Consider the following 20,359-nt stretch of genomic DNA (forward strand, 5'->3'; position numbering starts at 1 on the left):
CGAGGAGTCACACAGGATGATGGGGGAGGGTGGGGCTGGGCTCTTTCTGAAGTCCACGACCATCTCCACGGTCTTCAGAGCGTTGAGCTCCAGACTGTTCTGGCTGCACCAGGTCACCAGATGGTCGATCTCCCACCTGTAGGCGGACTCGTCCCTACTGAGATGAGCCCAATGAATGACTGGTGACTGGAGGTGCAGCTGTTGGTGTACAGGGAGAAGAGAAGGGGGTTAAGAACACAGCCTTGAGGGGAACCGGTGCTGATGGTCCTGGAGTCAGAAACATTTTTTCCCATCTTCACATGCTGCTTCCTGTCCGTGAGGAAGTCAGTGATCCACCTGCAGGTGGAGTCAGGCACGTTAATCTGAGAGAGCTTGTCCTGCAGCAGGGCCGGGATGATGGCATTGAAAGAAGAGCTGAAATCTACAAACAGGATCCTGGCGTAGGTTCCTGGGGAGTCCAGGTGCTGGAGGATGTAGTGAAGGGCCATGTTTACTGCATCATCTACAGGCCTGTTGGCTCTGTAGGCGAACTGCAGGGGGTCCAGGAGTGGTTCTGTGGATTTAGGTAGGACAACACAAGGACTTCATAACCACAGAGGTCAGGGCGACGGGTCTGAAGTCGTCCTGTGGTCCTTGGTTTTTTGGGGACAGGGATGATGGTGGAGGCTTTGAAGCAGGCGGGCAAATGGCATGTCTCCAGTGATAATAACTTATATTTATATAGCGCCTTTCACGAGACCCAAGGACGCTTTACACATAATTGTAGAGACAGAGCAACAAAAAGTCATTCAGGGTTGAATGCCTTTGTGAAGAGGAGGGTTTTTAGGAGTTTTTTGAACGGTGTCCAGTGAGGTGTTAAAAATGTCTGGGAACACAGGAGACAGCTGATCAGCGCAGTGCTTCAGGGTGGATGGGGAGACAGAGTCCGGCCCAGCTGCTTTGTGGGGTTTCTGCCTCCTGAATAGTCTGTTGACTTCCCCCTCTGAGATGGAGAGAGGAGGGGAGGGGGTGGAGCTGGCCAACTCTGAGTAGTGGGAGGAGGAGATGGTGGACTGGGGCTGAAGCTGAGTGGAGGGGTCACTCTCAAAGCGGCAGTAGAACTGGTTCATCTCATTTGCCAGGCGAGAGTCGTTGATGGAGTGGGGGACTGGATTTATAGTTAGTGATCTGTGTGAACCCCTCCAGAAAGAAGTGGCGTCACTTGCAGAGAACTGGTCCTTTAGCATCTCTGCATACAGTTGTTTAGCTTCTCGCACCCCCTTGCTAAACCTGTACTTCAATGCCTTTGGAGACAGCTTATAGTAGAGAAATGAACATTCAATTCACGGGCAACAGCTCTGGTGGACATTCCTGCAGTCTGCATGCCAATTGCACGCTCCCTCAAAACTTGCAACATATGTGGCATTGTGCTGTGTGATGGAACTGCACATTCTCGAGTGGCTTTTTATTGTGGCCAGCCTAAGACACACCTGTGCAACACCCAGGCTGTCTGATCAGCATCTTGATATGCCACACCTGTAAGGTGGATGGATTATCTCGGCAAAGGATAAATAGGATACAAATTGACAGATTTGTGAACAAAAGGGTTGCTTTTATAATTTTGTTCAGTGTATTTAGCCTAATATCACAAATCACACATTTCTCTCAAGGAGCTTTACACACAGTGTGAATGCTCATATGATTATGGGAGAACAAACAAACAGAGAGATGTAGTGGTTTTCTGAAAGTTTACAGTATTCTTGTTGACAAACGTGGTATATACTGTAAGTACTAGGCTTGATAGATTCATTGAGATTTGAGATCAACCCTCCTGAAGGTAAATAGTAACAGGTACAAGGTGTAATGATATAGAAACTACTTAAAAGTTAAGGTAAAAAGATGAGTGATACGATTTGAAGCACTCAACTGAGTCAGACTGATGTCTGATGTCAACAGGGAGGTGATTCAATTCTGCTTTTGATGCTTTCCAATAATGATGATACGACCAAGTACTTGATATTCTTCATGTTCACCTGTGTCTCTTGCCATTAAACAATCTTAATTATACCAAAATAACTCAATGTTTTACCTTAAAATAAAAATCAAGAGGCTTTCTGTATTGAATTAAATTATGTCTTTTTAAACTGTAAAACTATTGTTCAGTCAGCTTTTATGTCACTTGATGTTTTTAATGACTTGTCTTTATTAATTCTATGTACAGCTTGATTGTTGGTTGTCTGCCTTTGGTTTTATCAGGTGAATGGGATTGAGGCGTATTTCAGACCTTCTGTTTTCAGCGGAGAAAACCAGATGTACTGTGACGAGTGTGACGCCAAATCTGATGCTACTAATGTGAGTAATGAAGAAACATGAACTCTGTGATTTTTCTGGTGTTTTAAGGATTTTATAACAACATGGTAAAACATCTTTGGACTGTGTTTTTAATGTAGAAATGTGTCATAAAGCATCATCCAGAGGTTTTGATGCTGCTGTTGAAGAGGTTTGAGTTTGACTACAGTCACATGACTTATGTCAAAATCTACTGCACTGTGGATGTTCCCTACACTCTACAGATACCAGAGGTATATACACTGTATATTTCAGTATTTTATCAAAACACATTTCTTTCTAATTCATTTTTTTCTAATGTCTGTCATTTCTTCCACTGGTGATCAGAATCAGACATATGAACTGTATGCAGTTGTGGATCATTTAGGAGATCTTAGAAGTGGACATTACACGGCAACAATCAAGGATGATGACAGCTGGTATCGATTCAATGATGACAAGGTCACTTTGGTAAGACTGATCACTTTAACTACAGTGTTGTTGAACGTTTCTCCAAAACCACTTTGTTGTACAGTTTCATATCACAGTGCAAAAAACTGATTCATCAATTCATGTTTGCTTCTTTTCATCAACAGCTTGATTACCAGCCGTGCCAGGTGGATAACTCTGAGAAGTAAGTTTTAGTTCTTTTTATCTATCCATAAATGTTTGTGTTTATTTCTTCACATGTAGATGTGTAACAGTTCACACGAATAAATCCCCTAAGCATGCTGAAGTACTGTATTACACTGTGTTGTAATCTGAACCGCAGACTGTTTCTCCAACCCAATCCTCGATCTAATGTCCAAAACGCTACCACTTACCCCACCGCCCCACTGATGGGTGAAAAAGCGGGCCGTCCTTCCCAAAAATACAGCAGTTTTAGTACATTTATAGTTAGGCTTCGACCTCTAGTGGACAATGACGGGAGCAAAGGAGGAAGTCAGGTGAAGAAACATGACGAAAAAGTTTGGCGTACGTAGTTGCTGGTATTCTAATTCTCATCTATGTATTTACCTTGTCTTCAGAAACAAATACAGAAGTAATTGTTTTTTCAATATACTACATCCTCTCTATAAAACACAAGCCACATATTTAGTTGTATTGAAAACATCCTTTTTTCACATTTCTCTCTCTAGATTCAGGGATGCTTATCTTCTCTTCTACAGGAAAACTAATGGTAAGATATTAAACATGTTCATTATGCTAACTGATGTGTTTTGTGGAAAACTGCATCAAATTGTTTGGTACTTTGCATGAATTTATTTTATACATACTTTCCAGTGCATGCTGCAGATACTGAAGACATCGGGGAGGTGTCCACTCCTGGAGGCTTCCCGCCTGCTACCAGTCATATCAATGAGCAACGCCAAGAAGCTGGAAAGATTAGAGAGAGAGAGGAGGTTGAGGGGGCAAGTGTCGAGGATCAGGAAAATGAAGGATTTGTCGATGTTAGACAGGACATCAGTGAAGATCTGCGGGGTACACAGAGAACCAAGAGCAGAAATAAAAAACATGAGCAACAGGGAAAGGAGAAGATGGATGTTAAGAGAGACAAGGAACAAAAGAGCAGAGATGATAACGGTCAGGATGTAGAGGATCAGAACAATGAAGGATTAGACGAGATTAGACAGAACAAGTCAGAACAGAAAATCACTGATACACATTCAGGACATAAAGATGTTTGTGTGGTGAAACAAGCCAAAGAGCAGGAAAATAAAAGGGATGAACACATTCAAAACAGAGCAGACTCTCCTGTTAAACAAGCAGGATCGTCAGGAAGCAGAAGCCTGACAGAGAATCAGGAAGTTAGCAGTGTTGAAAAGACGAGACATGGTGATCCTCAACCAAGAGGAGTGGGGCGATCACCTGAGCCCTCCTTTAATGTAGAGGATCAGAACAAACAAGTTTATGCCAGTAACAGAAAACCAATCAACCATCAGGAGTGTTATGAGGAAAGAAATGACTTCTGTAATCTTCAAGATGCTCAGGCTGAAAAACAGAGAGATGAGGGGAAAATAATGGCGGATGATGAGGAGGACATGGGAGGAAATGCAGAGGCAGGAAAGAGAGGACCCTTATCTAGAGAAACTCAACTTGAAGAAAGTGTCGAGGATCGAGACACTGACAGTGGAAGACCAGATGATGTTAGACAGAGGAGACCTGATATTAATCATGATTACAAGGATGGAAAGACTGGAAATGATGAACAGTCAGAGAAGAAGAGCAGCAAGAATACAAAACATGAGCAACAGGGAAACGAGAAGATGGAAGTTAAGAGAGGCAAGGAACAAAATAGAGGAGATGATAACGGTCAGGATGTAGAGGATCAGAACAATGAAGGATTAGACGAGATTAGACAGAACCAGTCAGAACAGAAAATCACTTATACACATTCAGGACATAAAGATGTTTGTGTGGTGAAACAAGCCAAAGAGCAGGAAAATAAAAGGGATGAACACATTCAAAACAGAACAGACTCTCCTGTTAGACGAACAGGATCGTCAGGAAGCAGAAGCCTGACAGAGAATCAGGAAGTTAGCAGTGTTGAAAAGACGAGACATGGTGATCCTCAACCAAGAGGAGTGGGGCGATCACCTGAGCCCTCCTTTAATGTAGAGGATCGGAACAAACAAGTTTATGCCAGTAACAGCAAACCAATCAATCATCAGGGGAAAATAATGACGGATTTAAATCCAAGAACTGGATTTAATGAAAATACAATCAAAGGAAGACGTAATCCAGAGCAGTCAAGACCAGGAGGAAATGTTAAAAGAAAATCAGATCCAGAAATAAATGCAGAGGTCACTTTGTCAGAAAGTGTTTGTAAAATGAAACTTAGTGAGGCAACTTCACAAGAGCCACAGAAACATCAAACCAAAAGTTTCACTGGAAACACACAAGAGGAGATTGAGACACACAGTACTGTTGATCCAAACGCCAGAACAAAGCGAAAAGTCTCCGACACACAAGAGAAGGATGCTGAAATAAAACGTGAAAAGAAAAAAAGAAAACGGTGGCATTTGCCTGCCTTAAAGAAGAAACAGAGAAAGGAAAAAAACAAACACAAAAATCCTGTTGGGTGTTTTCCTTTGTCTTGTAAAAGCAAGAACAATGCAGACCCGACTTCAGAGTCGGATTAAGACAAAATACAGACTTTCTCCAGATTAAATCAGAATGTTATTTTACAAAGCTGCTTTTTATTGTGGTGATCCTCAAGATTGTACTTTAATTCATTTTTAATGGATGCTTAATGATACCTAGCAACATTCAACTGTACTTGCCAGAAATCTGTTCTGCAGTTTATGTCCAGTCTATTTAACAAATCAAGGAGATTTGAGTGAGGGTGATGAGAGTGGGGGTTGTTTTAGATTCAAGTCTTGATTTATTGCATCAGTCTGTAAAAGAAAGTAAGACAATCAAAATTTAATTGATTGAAATCATTATTCAGAGACTGAATGATCATTCTTTTTTTTTTCTTTTGTTGCTTCTTATTTTCTTGGAATTTACAATAAAGTGTGTAAATTTATTTAATTTAATTAAATTTAAGTTTTTATAAATTGTTGAAAGATTTGTAAGAAAAGATGGCATCAATGTAACATCTAATATTAATTTAGACAAGAAATTGTGTAAGGAAATAATTCAATTTAAATTAATGTTGCTTATTTATGTTTATCACTTTGAAACATAAATATTGTTTTGTCATGTAACTTTATGACATTTGCACAATTCTGATGGTGACATAAAATATATATAAATAAATACAAAAAAATTACATAAATGCTTGGACACTGGACATGCTGTTTTTGTGAGAAGTCAAAAGTTATTGTGTTAGGAGAGATTACCTCACACTGTGTGGGCTCTTTATATTGTAAAACAGTTTAAGATATTGAGTTTCAAGTGGTGATGGTGCAGTGGACACGTGCATTTGGTGTAAGAGTCCCTGTTTTGGTTCCCGCTAGTACACACATCCATTGCCCCTGTGTTCCCGAACAAGATGCTAAGTTGCTCCAGAGGCGTGTGACCTCTGACGTATGTAGCGATTGTGAGTCGCTTTTGATAAAAGTGTCAGCTAAATAAATAAATATAAAGTTACTAAAAGTGTTGCTTGTGGTGGCAGAGTGTGGTATTCATACCCCCAGATGTGTTTAGGATTGTTATTAATCCTCCCCTCACTTCTACATGGTCTAACTTTCACATGTTCCTCGATCCACTAATTAAACCTCACCTGAGATCATGATGTTAACTTTCAAAGAACACTTTGTACCAGGAAATATATCTTTGAGGTATAAATACACCTGCCTCCAACTCAGACAGCTGGGAGTCAGAGAGATGCTGATTATCTCTGAAAGGATCCAGCAGAAAGCCTCCGCCCTGGCCTAAATAAAGCAGTCATGAATATAGTGTGTTGTGTAACTGTGAAAGAGCACTGAGATTTGATTTTCACTTTCAATCTCGCAGATTTACAGGAATCCACATGTCATCTGAACAGTCAGGTTTTGTTTTAGAGGCTAAACTGTATAATGTTTTTTGCATTTAAATTATTGTGCAATTTTGTTGATTAATTTCATAAAATTATATTTTTATAGTCAATAATTATAATTATTTTTCCATAGTTTTGAATGTGGATTTTGAGATGAATTTCCAGATACTACAGCTGCTGGGAATATAGTGAACAATGAACAGGTTAACAATGTAGGCCTACACCATGTTGGTACAGCTTAATGTCATCATTTAGTCTTTACTTCCTCCATGTTTTAAGCAAAAAAAAAAACATGCCCAATGACACAGTCTTGCTGTCAGTTTTCATTTATAGTTTTGTTCAGCTGCGTACCTAAGACACACACATGTGAATATGAACATAGGGTTTATGTGTTGTGAATATATTTATTTTATATAGAATGAATCTGTCTCTTGTGGTGTTCATAGAAATATGCATCACAGTACAACTCTACAGCTCCAAGTGAGTTTGGTATTGGAGGATGAGGTTTTATCTGGCTATATGGTAAGTAATATATATATTAAGTATAATATTAAGTAATCATTATGCTCCATTTGCAGTCAGTTTGTAGTTTACTGAGGAAAATGAGATGATTCACTACTTCACTTAAGTAAAAGGCAGCCTGGGTTTTATTTCAAAAAGAAATATCTCCATGTTTTTACACTGAACAAAATGAGAGATAGAAATAAACATATGTCAAAATAGGCTAATAAGTTTTACTTACTAATCGTTCCACATATGACAGCTGAACAAAGCTACACATATAGGCTAAGGTTGTGACATTTTAATCTTGTTTTAAATGTTTCTAATTGTCATATTTCCGACAAACAATGAATGCATCATTTCAGTACGTGAGTCATCAAGTGAAAGAGAAACTGTCCCGACTTTATTTTTAAAGACAGACATAAAGACTCTTGCTGCCTGTTTGCAAATACTGACACAACAAAACAAAACACTTCCAGCTGAAGGTGAGTTCATCATCTTTTCCTTTAGTGCTGCATTTAGTCTACATCTGTTTTCTAATCTAAAGTGTCGTTTTCCAGAAAATCTTTTGCAGTTGATAATCTCTGAGCAGACTGAAAATTCAAAATGAATGTTTGGGAAAATGGTCGACAGTTTCTCTACAATGCTTTTCCAGGTCAGAAAATGCGCTTTTAAGCATTTTTTATTCAAATAAATTTCAAGAATTAGGCTATTAATAATCTCCTCCCAGCAGCAAAGTACCACGGTTTGTTAAACCAAGGAGCAACATGTTACCTGAACAGTGTGCTGCAGGTGCTGTTCATGACCAAAGACTTCAGAGAAGCTGTGGAAAGGTTTGTTTCAAAGTCCAAGTTCATGTCATGTGATTCATTAAAACCTTTTTATGTCTCATAACCATGTCCTATCCTTGTTCAGGCCCACCAGTGAAACTCCTGGCCCTATTGATCATGATCTTAAACAACTGTTTGATGACTTAAAAAGATACACAGCTTACACCTTTAACATCACAAAGACGCTGGGGATCGACAAAGGTACAGTATGAGTTAGCACACAGAACAACACAGTATTTGAACAGGACACCTGTGGTCAAAACATACTTTTGGGGTATTTGATCAGTTTACATAAAGATGACTTAAAATAGCTGAATGTCTTATGTGTGATTTGGATCTGCATCCTGTGGACCTGATGTGTTAACATAGGCCTACAGTATGAGAGTATCTGATAACTGTTTTAATAATACAGATGTTTGTTTTTTGCTTAAGAGAAGTTAACCAAAAGTCAGCCCTGCTTTTTTGTGTTTAAGAAATACACACTGATTTCTGCTCTTCCCCTCTCAGTGTATGAACAGCGTGATGCTGCTGAGTACTTTGAGAAGATTTTAAGTCTGACCAGTCCTGAAGCGTCGCAAGTAAAGACATCATCAATATCAAAGGGAATCTGTAAGTTAAATAATAATACTTGTTTATGATTATCTTTGTTTTTGTGCTTTTAGATCTTCCACGGACTGCTGACGCACAAGATCATGTGTTCTCAATGCCATACAGAGAAAGACAACGATGAGAGATTTTGGCATCTTCCTCTTGCATTATTGGATTCCTGTGGTGAAGAAACCTGCAGTGTGGTAAGAATCCAACAACATGCAAACTCTGAAGCATTTTTCTGTTGACAGGAGATATACAGAAAACTAAATATTCCATTTGCATTTAATGAAATACCTCCTCAGTTGAATGAAACACTATTAACAATGTAATAAATATTAAAAACTGGGAATATAAATTATACTAATAGGGATGAGACCAGTGTTGGGCAGTTACTGTAATAATATTAGTCTACTTTCCCCAGTAACTAAGTAGTGTAACGGATTACATTTCCAAAACAGTTATGTTATTACAGTTACTAATCCAAGTAACGCTGCTTTACTACGTCACTGACTTTGTTGTTCAAGTCTGCTGTCAGCTAAAGGATGAAAGGAGAACGAGGTAGAGAGGCGTCCTTTCACCAGCTGGAAGTAGCTACTGCCAAATCTTGTGTCACAGTCTAAGATGCAAAGAACATTGTAGTCCGTTGTAAACTCTGCGACCAGCAAAATGTTTTCAACTGTGAACATTTTTTCATCTAATCATTGATGCATCTGCTGAAGCAGCACAGCAACGTGAAACTTACAGAAAGAAACTCCGGCACCTACTGCCAGTGATGCATACACTAGTCGAGAGAGAGTGGCGTGCAAGGAAAAAACAACAACAGGTTTTTTTTTAATTCTGAATAATAGGCTACTGCTCTTATAAGTAGGCTACATATGCAGAAAAATGTAGCCTATAAGTATGGCTTTACTTGCTTTATTATATTTTATTAAGAAACGCTCAGGCTATATGTTTTGTAAATACACTTTGCTGCGTTATGAAGATGATAAAATCGGGAGAGACTGCTTTGTTTGGGAGTGAAGGAAGGGGTCATAGTGAAAGTAATATAGTAATGTAACGACGTGTACCCTACGTTTTAAAGGAGTATTAAGTAACTAGTAATATGTTACAATTTCTGAGTAACCTGCCCAACACTGGATGAGACCCAGTCCGCCTAAAAGTTTAAGATAAACTTTAAATGGAGAATAAACATGGTCCACCAACATACAGTAGGCTACTTGATCATATATTGAAATGTGAACAAAAGGCTTTCACAGGGTTTTACTTGGTCCATTACTGTTTACATTATAAATACGTAACATTATTCTTCCTAGGCTACTTAAACATCCATTTTTATGCAGATGTAATTATGCATCTGGTTCCACTCCAACTAAAGCTGTAACTCATCTTCAAGTCAAGTCAGTTTTATAATGATAATAATAATAAACTTTATTTATTAAACACTTATCGAACAAATCTAGAAAGTGCTGGAAGACACAAGAGACACCAACCTGAAGATCTCAAACTCCACAAACGTTTATAAAGAGTTAAAATATCTATAATACAATCTAGAGCAAGGCCATGGAGAGCCTGAAAGGTAATCAATAAGATCCTAAAATCAATCCTAAAAGAAACAGGGAGCCAATCTAAAGAGTATAAAACAGGTGTCAAACATATGATCATGCCTCTTGGTTCTGGTTAAAAGCAGAGCAGCTGAGTTGTGCACAGTCTGTAGTCATTTCAGGGATTTTTGATTAAGACAGGAGAAAAGACTATTGCAACAATCAAGACGTGAGGAAATAAACGCAAGTACAACAGTTTCTGCATCTCTTGAATTTATAGTAGATCTTATTTTTGCAATATTTCTGAGTTAATAAAAACATGGACACCTTGTTGATGTCTTGCTCAAAACATAAACTGCCACCAAGACACCAATATCTCTTGCAAACAGCTAGATATATTGTGACAGGTAGCCAGTAGATGACAGTATTTGTTCTGTGATATGTTGGTGCCCGATAACAAGGATTTCTGTTTTGTTGGAATTTAGCTTAAGAAAATTATTTGACATCTATTTTTTATATCAGCCAGGTAGTCCTGTAGGGAACCCAGCATACTGAGGTCAGTGGGCTTCACAGGGAGGTACAGCTGTGTAATTTTGTGTATTTAGCCTAATATCACAAATCACACATTTCCCTCAAGGAGCTTTACACATAGCTTGGATGATCATATTGTGGGACAACAAACAAACAGAGTTAGAGAGATTTTTTGAAAGTTTAGTGTTCTCGTCAGCAGGATAAACGTGGACTGTAAGTACTAGGCTTTATAGATTCATTGAGACTGAGACCGACCCTCCTGAAGGTCAACAGGAACAGGTAGAAGGTCTGATGTATGAATAAGCAACTTCCTTAAAGTTAAGGTAAAATTCAGGTAGTTGTATGTCAACATCTGACATACATTGTGCTTTTAATGCTTTCCAATCATCACTTCTTAATCACAGACTTGTTTTAAATGATGATACGACCAAGTATTTGATATTCTTCACGTCCACCAGTGTCTCTCACTATCTTGCCATTAAACAATTTAAATTATACCAATATCACTCAATGTTTTACCTAAAAATAAAAATCAAACAAGTCAGGTTTCTGTATAGAATTAAAGGATGTCTTGTAATGTAATTCTATGTACAGCTTGATTGTTGGTTGTCTGCCTTTGGTTTTATCAGGTGAATGGGATTGAGGCGTATTTCAGACCTTCTGTTTTCAGCGGAGAAAACCAGATGTACTGTGACGAGTGTGACGCCAAATCTGATGCTACTAATGTGAGTAATGAAGAAACATGAACTCTGTGATTTTTCTGGTGTTTTAAGGATTTTATAACAACATGGTAAAACATCTTTGGACTGTGTTTTTAATGTAGAAATGTGTCATAAAGCATCATCCAGAGGTTTTGATGCTGCTGTTGAAGAGGTTTGAGTTTGACTACAGTCACATGACTTATGTCAAAGTCAACTGCACTGTGGATGTTCCCTACACTCTACAGATACCAGAGGTATATACACTGTATATTTCAGTATTTTATCAAAACACATTTCTTTCTAATTCCTTTTTCTAATGTCTGTTATTTCTTCCACTGGTGATCAGAATCAGACGTATGAACTGTATGCAGTTGTGGATCATTTAGGAGATCTTAGAAGTGGATGTTACACGGCAACAATCAAGGATGATGAGAGCTGGTATCGATTCAATGATGACAAGGTCACTTTGGTAAGATTGATCACTTTAACTACAGTGTTGTTGAACGTTTCTCCAAAACCACTTTGTTGTACAGTTTCATATCACAGTGCAAAAAACTGATTCATCAATTCATGTTTGCTTCTTTTCATCAACAGCTTGATTACCAGCCGTGCCAGGTGGATAACTCTGAGAAGTAAGTTTTAGTTTATTATTACTTCTTGAGTATTTGCATGAGTATATCCACAGGTAGGTTCATAATAGTTCACATGAATGTACTGTAAACCTACATAAGTATGCTTGTGCACATGCACAAGAGAAATCACCTCTATTAAACACAAGCCAGACATTTTGCTATATTTAAAACTTCCTTTATATTCACATTTCTCTCTCTAGATCCAGCAGTGCTTACCTTCTCTTTTACAGGAAAACTAATGGTAAGATGTCAAACATGTTCATTACATTAACTGTTGTGTACTGTGAATGACTGCATCAAATTGTTTGGTACTTTTCCTTAATTTGTACCACGGTCTTGTACTGAACACATCCGGGAGGTGTCTACTCCTGGAGGCTTCCCATCTGCTCCCAGTGATAACTATGAGCAGTGTCATGATGCTGGAAAGATTAGAGAGAGAGAGGAGGTTTAGGGGACAGCAGAAGCAGGTAATGACACTGAAGAAACAGAAACTAAAGACACAGTCACTTTTGTGTCTAGAGCAGTGGGGTGATCACCTGAGCCCTGTTTTAAGTAGAGGGTCAAGACAAGGGAGTTCAAACCATACAAGCATCAGGAGTGAAATGAGGAAAGAAATGACTTGTGTTATCTTCAAGATGCTCAGGCTGTAAAACAGAGAGATGAGGGGAAAATAATGATGGATGATGAGGAGGACATGGGAGGAAATGCAGAGGCAGGAAAGAGAGGACCCTTATCTAGAGAAACTCAACTTGAAGAAAGTGTTGAGGATCGGGACACTGACAGTAAAAAGACCAGATGATGTTAGACAGAGGAGGCCACAGGAGGGTCTGGAAGGCGATGTCACACTTCAATCCTTGAAGAGATGAGGAGCATCAGGACAATGAAGGTTTAGTGAGACAAAACATGATTGAAGACTGGGAAGGTAATCAGAAAAGTAAACCTGTTATTGCACTTGCAGGCTGTTTTTTCATCCACATTAAATTTATTAAGACAAATTTCAAGAATTATTGATATTCTCCTCCCAGCAGCAAAGTACCACGGTTTGTTAAACCAAGGAGCAACATGTTACCTGAACAGTGTGCTGCAGGTGCTGTTCATGACCAAAGACTTCAGAGAAGCTGTGGAAAGGTTTGTTTCAAAGTCCAAGTTCATGTCATGTGATTCATTAAAACCTTTTTATGTCTTATAACCATGTCCTATCCTTGTTCAGGCCCACCAGTGAAACTCCTGGCCCTATTGATCATGATCTTAAACAACTGTTTGATGACTTAAAAAGATACACAGCTTACACCTTTAACATCACAAAGACGCTGGGGATCGACAGAGGTACAGTATGAGTTAGCACACAGAACAACACAGTATTTGAACAGGACACCCGTGGACCAAACCTATTTATGCCGGACATTGACAGTTTACATTAAGGTATCTTAAATTATGGTCTTGATTTAGATCTGCATTCTGTGCACCAGACGTGTTACCATGCAGTCATTTAAGACTCACAGAGAGAAAATATCTGATTATCCCTTTAATCATCCAAAGTTATGTTTCTTTGCCTCTTAATTCAATTCAGTTTTATTTATATAGCGCCAATTCATAACAAAAGTTGTCTCAGGGCACTTTTTAAATAGATAGGTCTTTATAATATTATTTACAGACATTCAACAATTACCACAATGAGCTGGCACTTGGAGAATCAGGCAAGAGAAAACTCCCTTTCAGAAGGTAAAAAAAAAACTTGAACAGGGTGGGCAGCCATCTGCCTCGACTGGTTGGGGGTGAGGGAGAGAGAAAGAGAGAGAGAGAGAAAGGGCAAGAGAGGGCGGGTGGGAGGAGAGCAGCCAACACAACGTCCACACAGAAATACAAACAGTAAAAGCAGTATAGTGGTACAGAAAATGCATTATGGTACTAACAATTATAGTATTATTAATGATAGTAATAATAATTGTAGCAGTGGGTGTTGAGCCGGAACAACTTCTCTTAAGAGAAGTTAACCAAAAGTCAATATTGCCTTTTTTTGGTTTAAGAAATACATGCTGATTTCTGCTCTTCCCCCCTCAGTGTATGAACAGCGTGATGCTGCTGAGTACTTTGAGAAGATTTTAAGTCTGACCAGTCCTGAGGCGTCGCAGGTAAAACACATCATCAACATCGAAGGGAATCTGTAAGTTAAATAATAATACTTGTTTATGATTGCCTGTGTTTTTGTTCTTTTAGATCTTCGGCGGGCTGTTGACACACAAGAACATTTGTTCTCAATGTCGTACAGAGAAAGACAACGATGAGAGATTTTGGCATCTTCTTCTTGCATTAATGGAGTCCTGTGGTAAAGAAAACTACAGTGTGGTAAGAATCCAACAACCTGCAGCAACCTCTGAAGCATTTTTCTGTTGACAGGAGATTTATAGTAAACTAAATATTTCATTTGCATTTAATCAAAATCTCGCCAGTTGAGTGAAACACCATTAACATGTGTGAAATATCAAAAACGGGGAAATGTTGCATGTGTTGGGTGAGATCCAGTCCATCTAAAGATTTTAAATAAACTTTACATGGAATGTTAACATTGTACCCCAACACACTTAACCATAAAATAAAATTTGAATGAACAGCTTTCAAAGGTTTGGAAACATGGAGGATTTTTGATGCCTTCTTGCTGTCAGTAACAGGGCTTTCTTGGTCCATTACTGTTGACTGTTGACTGTTGTTATAAATACATAACATTACCCTTAATATTCAGTACTTTAACAACCATTTGTATGCAGATGAAAGTGTATATGCGTCTGGCTTAACTCCAACCAACGCTGTAACTCATCTTCAAGTCAATCAATTTCATGCAAAATCACACATTTCCCTCAAGGGGCTTCACACACAGTTTGGATCCTTAAACTATGCTTGTCAGAGAGCAAACAAACAGAGAGATGTAGTGGTTTTCTGAAAGTTTACAGTATTCTTGTTGACAAATGTGGTATATACTGTAAGTACTAGGCTTGATAGATTCATTGAGATTGAGATCAACCCTCCTGAAGGTAAATAGTAACAGGTACAAGGTGTAATGATATAGAAACTACTTAAAAGTTAAGGTAAAAAGATGAGTCATACGATTTGAAGCACTCAACTGAGTCAGACTGTCTGATGTCAGCAGGGAGGTGATTCAATTCTGCTTTTGATGCTTTCCAATAATGATGACCAAGTACTTGATATTCTTCACGTCCACCTGTGTCTCTCACTATCTTGCCATTAAACAATCTTAATTATACCAAAATCACTCAATGTTTTACCTTAAAATAAAAATCAAGAGGCTTTCTGTATTGAATTAAAGGATGTCTTTTTAAACTGTAAAACTATTGTTCAGTCAGCTTTATGACTTGTCTTTATTAATTCTATGTATAGCTTGATTGTTGGTTGTCTGCCTTTGGTTTTATCAGGTGAATGGCATTGAGGCGTATTTCAGACCTTCTGTTTTCAGCGGAGAAAACCAGATGTACTGTGAAGAGTGTGACGCCAAATCTGATGCTACTAATGTGAGTAATGAAGAAACATGAACTCTGTGATTTTTCTGGTGTTTTAAGGATTTTATAACAACATGGTAAAACATCTTTGGACTGTGTTTTTAATGTAGAAATGTGTCATAAAGCATCATCCAGAGGTTTTGATGCTGCTGTTGAAGAGGTTTGAGTTTGACTACAGTCACATGACTTATGTCAAAGTCAACTGCACTGTGGATGTTCCCCACACTCTACAGATACCAGAGGTATATACACTGTATATTTTAGTATTTTATCAAAACACATTTCTTTCTAATTCCTTTTTCTAATGTCTGTTATTTCTTCCATTGGTGATCAGAATCAGACATATGAACTGTATGCAGTTGTGGATCATTTAGGAGATCTTAGAAGTGGATGTTACACGGCAACAATCAAGGATGATGAGAGCTGGTATCGATTCAATGATGACAAGGTCACTTTGGTAAGATTGATCACTTTAACTACAGTGTTGTTGAACGTTTCTCCAAAACCACTTTGTTGTACAGTTTCATATCACAGTGCAAAAAACTGATTCATCATTTCATGTTTGCTTCTTTTCATCAACAGCTTGATTACCAGCCGTTCCAGGTGGATAACTCTGAGAAGTAAGTTAATTATTACTTCTTGAGTTTTTGCATGAGTATATCCACAGGTAGGTTCAAAATAGTTGACATGCATGTACTGTAAACCTACATAAGTATGCTTGTGCACAGGGGTGGACTGGCAATCGGGAATACCAGGAACAATCCCGAACGGCCGGTCCATTTCAGGCCGAACTGGCCCAGTGTTCAAAGCGTTTTATTTTTCAATTTCATACGTCTTACTTTATGATCCGCGACTGGGCTGGCCTGCTGCTCAGCTGCAGCGGAACGCTGTGTGTGTGTGCATCCTTCTATAAGCAAGGAAACTCTGCATGTCTATTAGCTGTTAAGGTCAGTGATGCAGACGGTCAGCTTGATGATGACTCCAGTCATATTGATGTGGAGTGAAGACGAGGAGAAGGAGCAGGAAGGAAAGCAGCAAGAGAAAGAAGAACAGGAGGAGGAGAATGGAACCAGTACAAAAACAGTGACATGTACAGGGGCAGTGTGCAGGGCTGGGTATCATATTGTTCATATCAATCAATCAATCAAAGCTTTATTAAGGACACAGGAAAAGTAGAGCACAATAATACATATTTACATTTAGGCTAAAATGCCAATAGTTCCACATACTAGATAATAACCTGAGCGAAGTACAGATAGAATTAGCAAATGCATTATTCTTAGTCATATTTAATACTGATGTTCTTCTTATGCATATGCATAGCTGTACAATCAGTAAACAGAGGCAGTGTCCAGCACAGGGGAAGCTGAACCAGGGAAAGTTGAAAGTGAGGACAGACACACACATCTCTATTTTATTGGACTGCATTGTAGTGTTTGATTATATTTTTTATACATTGAGTATGTGAGTGTGTATGTGTGAGCATGTGTAACTATTTTATCAATCTGACTGACTGTGCACATGGCATGCTGGTAGTTAGTAGTATACTGTGACTTGTGTTCCAGATTAGGTTTTGCTGACCTGGTCATGTTCAGTGCAGTGTTGACTTGCTTATACAACCTGAGGAGGCAGGTGTCATACTAAAGTTTCTTGAAGGTCTTTAGTGTAATCTGATTCTCTTTATAACACAAAAACACTATTAGTATTAAAATAACTGCAAAGAATCCTGGGGCACTCGCGTAAAAAGGCCTCTTCATCTTAAAGTCCCGGGCTGAATTTCAGTCCCAGTACGTCCCTGCTTGTGCACATGCACAACAGAAAGCCCCTCTATTAAACACAAGCCGCATGTTTTGCTGTATTTAAAATGTAATTTTTTCACATTTCTCTCTCTAGATCCAGCAATGCTTATCTTCTCTTTTACAGGAAAACTAATGGTAAGATGTCAAACATGTTCAATATGCTTACCTATGTGTTTTGTGGATCACTGCATAAAATTGTTTGATACTTTGCCTGAATTTATTTTATACATATTTTAGAAGACATCTCGGAGGTGTCCACTCCTGGAGGCTTCCCACCTGCTACCAGTGGTATCTATGAGCAGTTTGGAGATGCTGGAAAGATTAGAGAGATAGAGGAAGTTGAGGGGGCAGCAGAAGCAGGTAATGAAAATGCAGAGGCTGAAGAAAAAGACACAGGAACTAAAGACACAGTCGGTGTTTGGTCTGGAGGAGTGGGACGATCACCTGAGCCCTGCTTTAATGTGGAAGGTCAGAACAAGGGAGTTTATTCCAGGGAGAGTAAACCATACAAGCATCAGGAGTGTAATGAGAAAAGACATGACTTAAGTAATCTTCAAGATGCTCAGGCTGAAAAACAGAAAATAGTGACAGCTGATGAGGAGGACATGGGAGGAAATGCAGAGGTGGGAAAGAGAGGACCCTTATCTAGAGAAACTCAACTTGAAGAAAGTGTCGAGGATCGAGACACTGACAGTGGAAGACCAGATGATGTTAGACAGAGGAGACCAGACATTAATCATGATTACAAGGATGAAGAGACTGGAGATGATGAACAGTCAGAGAAGAAGAGAAACTCCTTGACTAAATACCTTGACCGCAATGTAGAGGATCAAGACTATGAACAAAACATCAGCAAAGATCTGGGGGGTACACAGGAAGTTGGACAAGATGATCCGGGGTGTGAACAAATAAGCAGAAGCACGAATACAAAACATGAGCAACAGGGAAAGGAGAAGATGGATGTTAAGAGAGTCAAGGAACAAAAGAGCAGAGATGATAACGGTCAGGATGTAGAGGATCAGAACAATGAAGGATTAGACGAGATTAGACAGAACCAGTCAGAACAGAAAATCACTGATACACATTCAAGACATAAAGATGTTTGTGTGGAGAAACAAGCCAAAGAGCAGGACGATGAACACATTCAAAACAGAGCAGACTCTTCTGTTAGACAAGCAGGATCGTCAGGAAGCAGAAGCCTGACAGAGAATCAGGAAGTTAGCAGTGTTGAAAAGACGAGACATGGTGATCCTCAACCAAAGGCAAGAAATGAATTTCATGAAGATACAAGTGAAGGAAGACGTGGTTCAGGGCAATCAAGATCATGTTATGTGAAGATAACTGAGGAAGAATTTGAGGGTGGTATTCAAAAAAGAAGTGAGACAACATACAGAAGCATACAAACTGTAGGAGGAAGCTCCTAAGGCATTAACATTTGGGTACAAAATAATCACTTTTGCGATTTAAATCTGAGTGTGTCACCTTCGCCAGAGCCACAGAAATATTGGACCAAAGGAGTAATTAAAAATGAATCAAACTGTTCAACGCCAGAAAAATGCTAAAAGCGTCTGCAGCACAAGAACAAGCTGTTGGAATGAAACTTGCATTGAAAAAAAGACATCATACAAAAAGAAAATGGTGGGATATCTCCTCCCCACTGAAGCAACACAGAGCGGAAAAAACAAAAGGAAAAAAAACTACTGGGTGTTTTTATTCTTCTTGTAAAAGACGGAAAAATGCAGACCGGGCCTCAGAGTCAGATTAAGATGAAATACATACCTTGTTCAGAATAAGTCAGATTGTTCTTTTATGAGGCTGCTTGTTACTGTGTTGATGCACAGGATTGTACTTACAGATTGAGTAATTGTATTACTGAATATTTTCCATTTAATCTTTTTGGTTAATGCCATTTGAGTTTCTTTTTGTACTTTGATGTTATTTTGTTTCTTCAGTCTGATTCAGTTTTTTTTTTTTTTCAGCAGGATTGATTTTGTGTAAATAGCTGCAAATGTAAAAGGCTTAATGAGAATGAGGGTTCAGTCTGTAAGAGAAAGTTACACAATGGAAACTGACTTTAATAAAATCACTTTCACAGAATGTGATTTTATGTTTTGTTTTATATTTTGTTTTCGTCTTTTCTTACTTTCTTCAAATTTACAATTATACAGTTGAATAATGTCTTAACTGTATTCAATTAATTAATTTTATTTAAAAAATGTTTTTGTTAAATTGTTGAGAGATATACTGTATAAAAAGATGGCATTACTGTAACATCTAATGTTATTTCAGACAAAAGATTGTGTGAGGATTACATTAGACTTTATGTTAATCACTTTGAACCAAACAATTGTTTTGTCATTTCCCTTCATGTCGTTTACACAATTCTAGTGGTGATTTAAAAATCTAATAATATATATTTTAAAAAAAACTAAATAAATTCTTGGACACTGTTTTTGTGTTTTGTGTAAAACAGTCAGAGAAGTCAAGCTTCAAGTCAAGTCAGTTTTGTTTATATTGCCCAAAACCTCAAGCAAAAACCTTCAAAAACTCCTTTAATGAGAAAAAAGGACAACAGAAGAGGGCTGCCTTTTAGATGTCGTGTGTGCATTGCAGACAAAAACAACATGATTAAAATTACAACAAGCAAGTGTGTATGATATAAATATGATATTAGCATTGGACAAAATGCTAAAGTTGTGTCAGAGTATGAACAGTTAAATGTTACTTGTCCTTCACATTAATAATCACCAAAATTGTTGCATTTGGGAGCAAAGTCTGGTATTGAAAACACCAGATGTGTTTAGGATTATTATTATGTTTTTATCTTAATTCTACTAGTTTAACCTGAGATCATCATGTTTACATTGAAAGCACAGTATGTGTAAGGAAATATTATAAACACCTGGGGGTCATAGAGAACATTTAATATCC

At 38.3% G+C, this 20,359-nt stretch overlaps 2 protein-coding genes across 5 annotated transcripts in view; both read left to right on the forward strand.

Moving 5' to 3' along the window:
- LOC123980507 (hepatoma-derived growth factor-related protein 2-like) overlaps positions 1-6,367 on the forward strand; it is a 10,781-nt gene extending 4,414 nt beyond the window's left edge. For 2 of the 4 annotated variants that reach the window (XM_046064924.1, XM_046064923.1), the window contains 6 exons: positions 2,236-2,331; positions 2,430-2,561; positions 2,656-2,778; positions 2,904-2,941; positions 3,447-3,487; positions 3,592-6,367. In XM_046064924.1, coding sequence (XP_045920880.1) covers positions 2,236-2,331; positions 2,430-2,561; positions 2,656-2,778; positions 2,904-2,941; positions 3,447-3,487; positions 3,592-5,450 — 2,289 coding nt within the window. In that variant the 3' untranslated portion in view covers positions 5,451-6,367. Of the gene's footprint in view, positions 1-2,235; positions 2,332-2,429; positions 2,562-2,655; positions 2,779-2,903; positions 2,942-3,079; positions 3,488-3,591 lie in introns of all 4 variants that reach the window. The other 2 variants (XM_046064925.1, XR_006827514.1) reach the window with 2 other exon arrangements.
- A 1,346-nt stretch (positions 6,368-7,713) lies between these two features.
- Positions 7,714-19,525, forward strand: LOC123980506. Its single transcript, XM_046064922.1, has 21 exons — positions 7,714-7,776; positions 7,866-7,946; positions 8,025-8,124; positions 8,207-8,322; positions 8,629-8,699; positions 8,784-8,912; positions 11,414-11,509; positions 11,608-11,739; positions 11,832-11,954; positions 12,080-12,117; positions 12,318-12,358; positions 13,146-13,245; positions 13,328-13,443; positions 14,179-14,249; positions 14,335-14,463; positions 15,546-15,641; positions 15,740-15,871; positions 15,964-16,086; positions 16,212-16,249; positions 17,523-17,563; positions 17,666-19,525. Exons 2-21 carry the CDS (start codon positions 7,898-7,900, stop codon positions 18,850-18,852), a joined length of 2,928 nt encoding a protein of 975 aa, XP_045920878.1. The 5' UTR covers positions 7,714-7,776; positions 7,866-7,897; the 3' UTR covers positions 18,853-19,525.
- The last annotated feature ends 834 nt before the right edge of the window (positions 19,526-20,359 follow it).

Source organism: Micropterus dolomieu, linkage group LG12, assembly GCF_021292245.1.
Source record: "Micropterus dolomieu isolate WLL.071019.BEF.003 ecotype Adirondacks linkage group LG12, ASM2129224v1, whole genome shotgun sequence".
Lineage (NCBI taxonomy): Eukaryota > Metazoa > Chordata > Actinopteri > Centrarchiformes > Centrarchidae > Micropterus > Micropterus dolomieu.

Excerpts from the sequence above, each read along its gene's own strand:
- LOC123980506 (XM_046064922.1), top strand. The coding sequence starts at position 7,898 with ATGAATGTTTGGGAAAATGGTCGACAGTTTCTCTACAATGCTTTTCCA. Across the intron at positions 11,955-12,079 it reads ATGATGACAAGGTCACTTTG|CTTGATTACCAGCCGTGCCA; the intron begins GTAAGATTGATC and ends TTTCATCAACAG. Across the intron at positions 12,118-12,317 it reads CAGGTGGATAACTCTGAGAA|ATCCAGCAGTGCTTACCTTC; the intron begins GTAAGTTTTAGT and ends TTCTCTCTCTAG.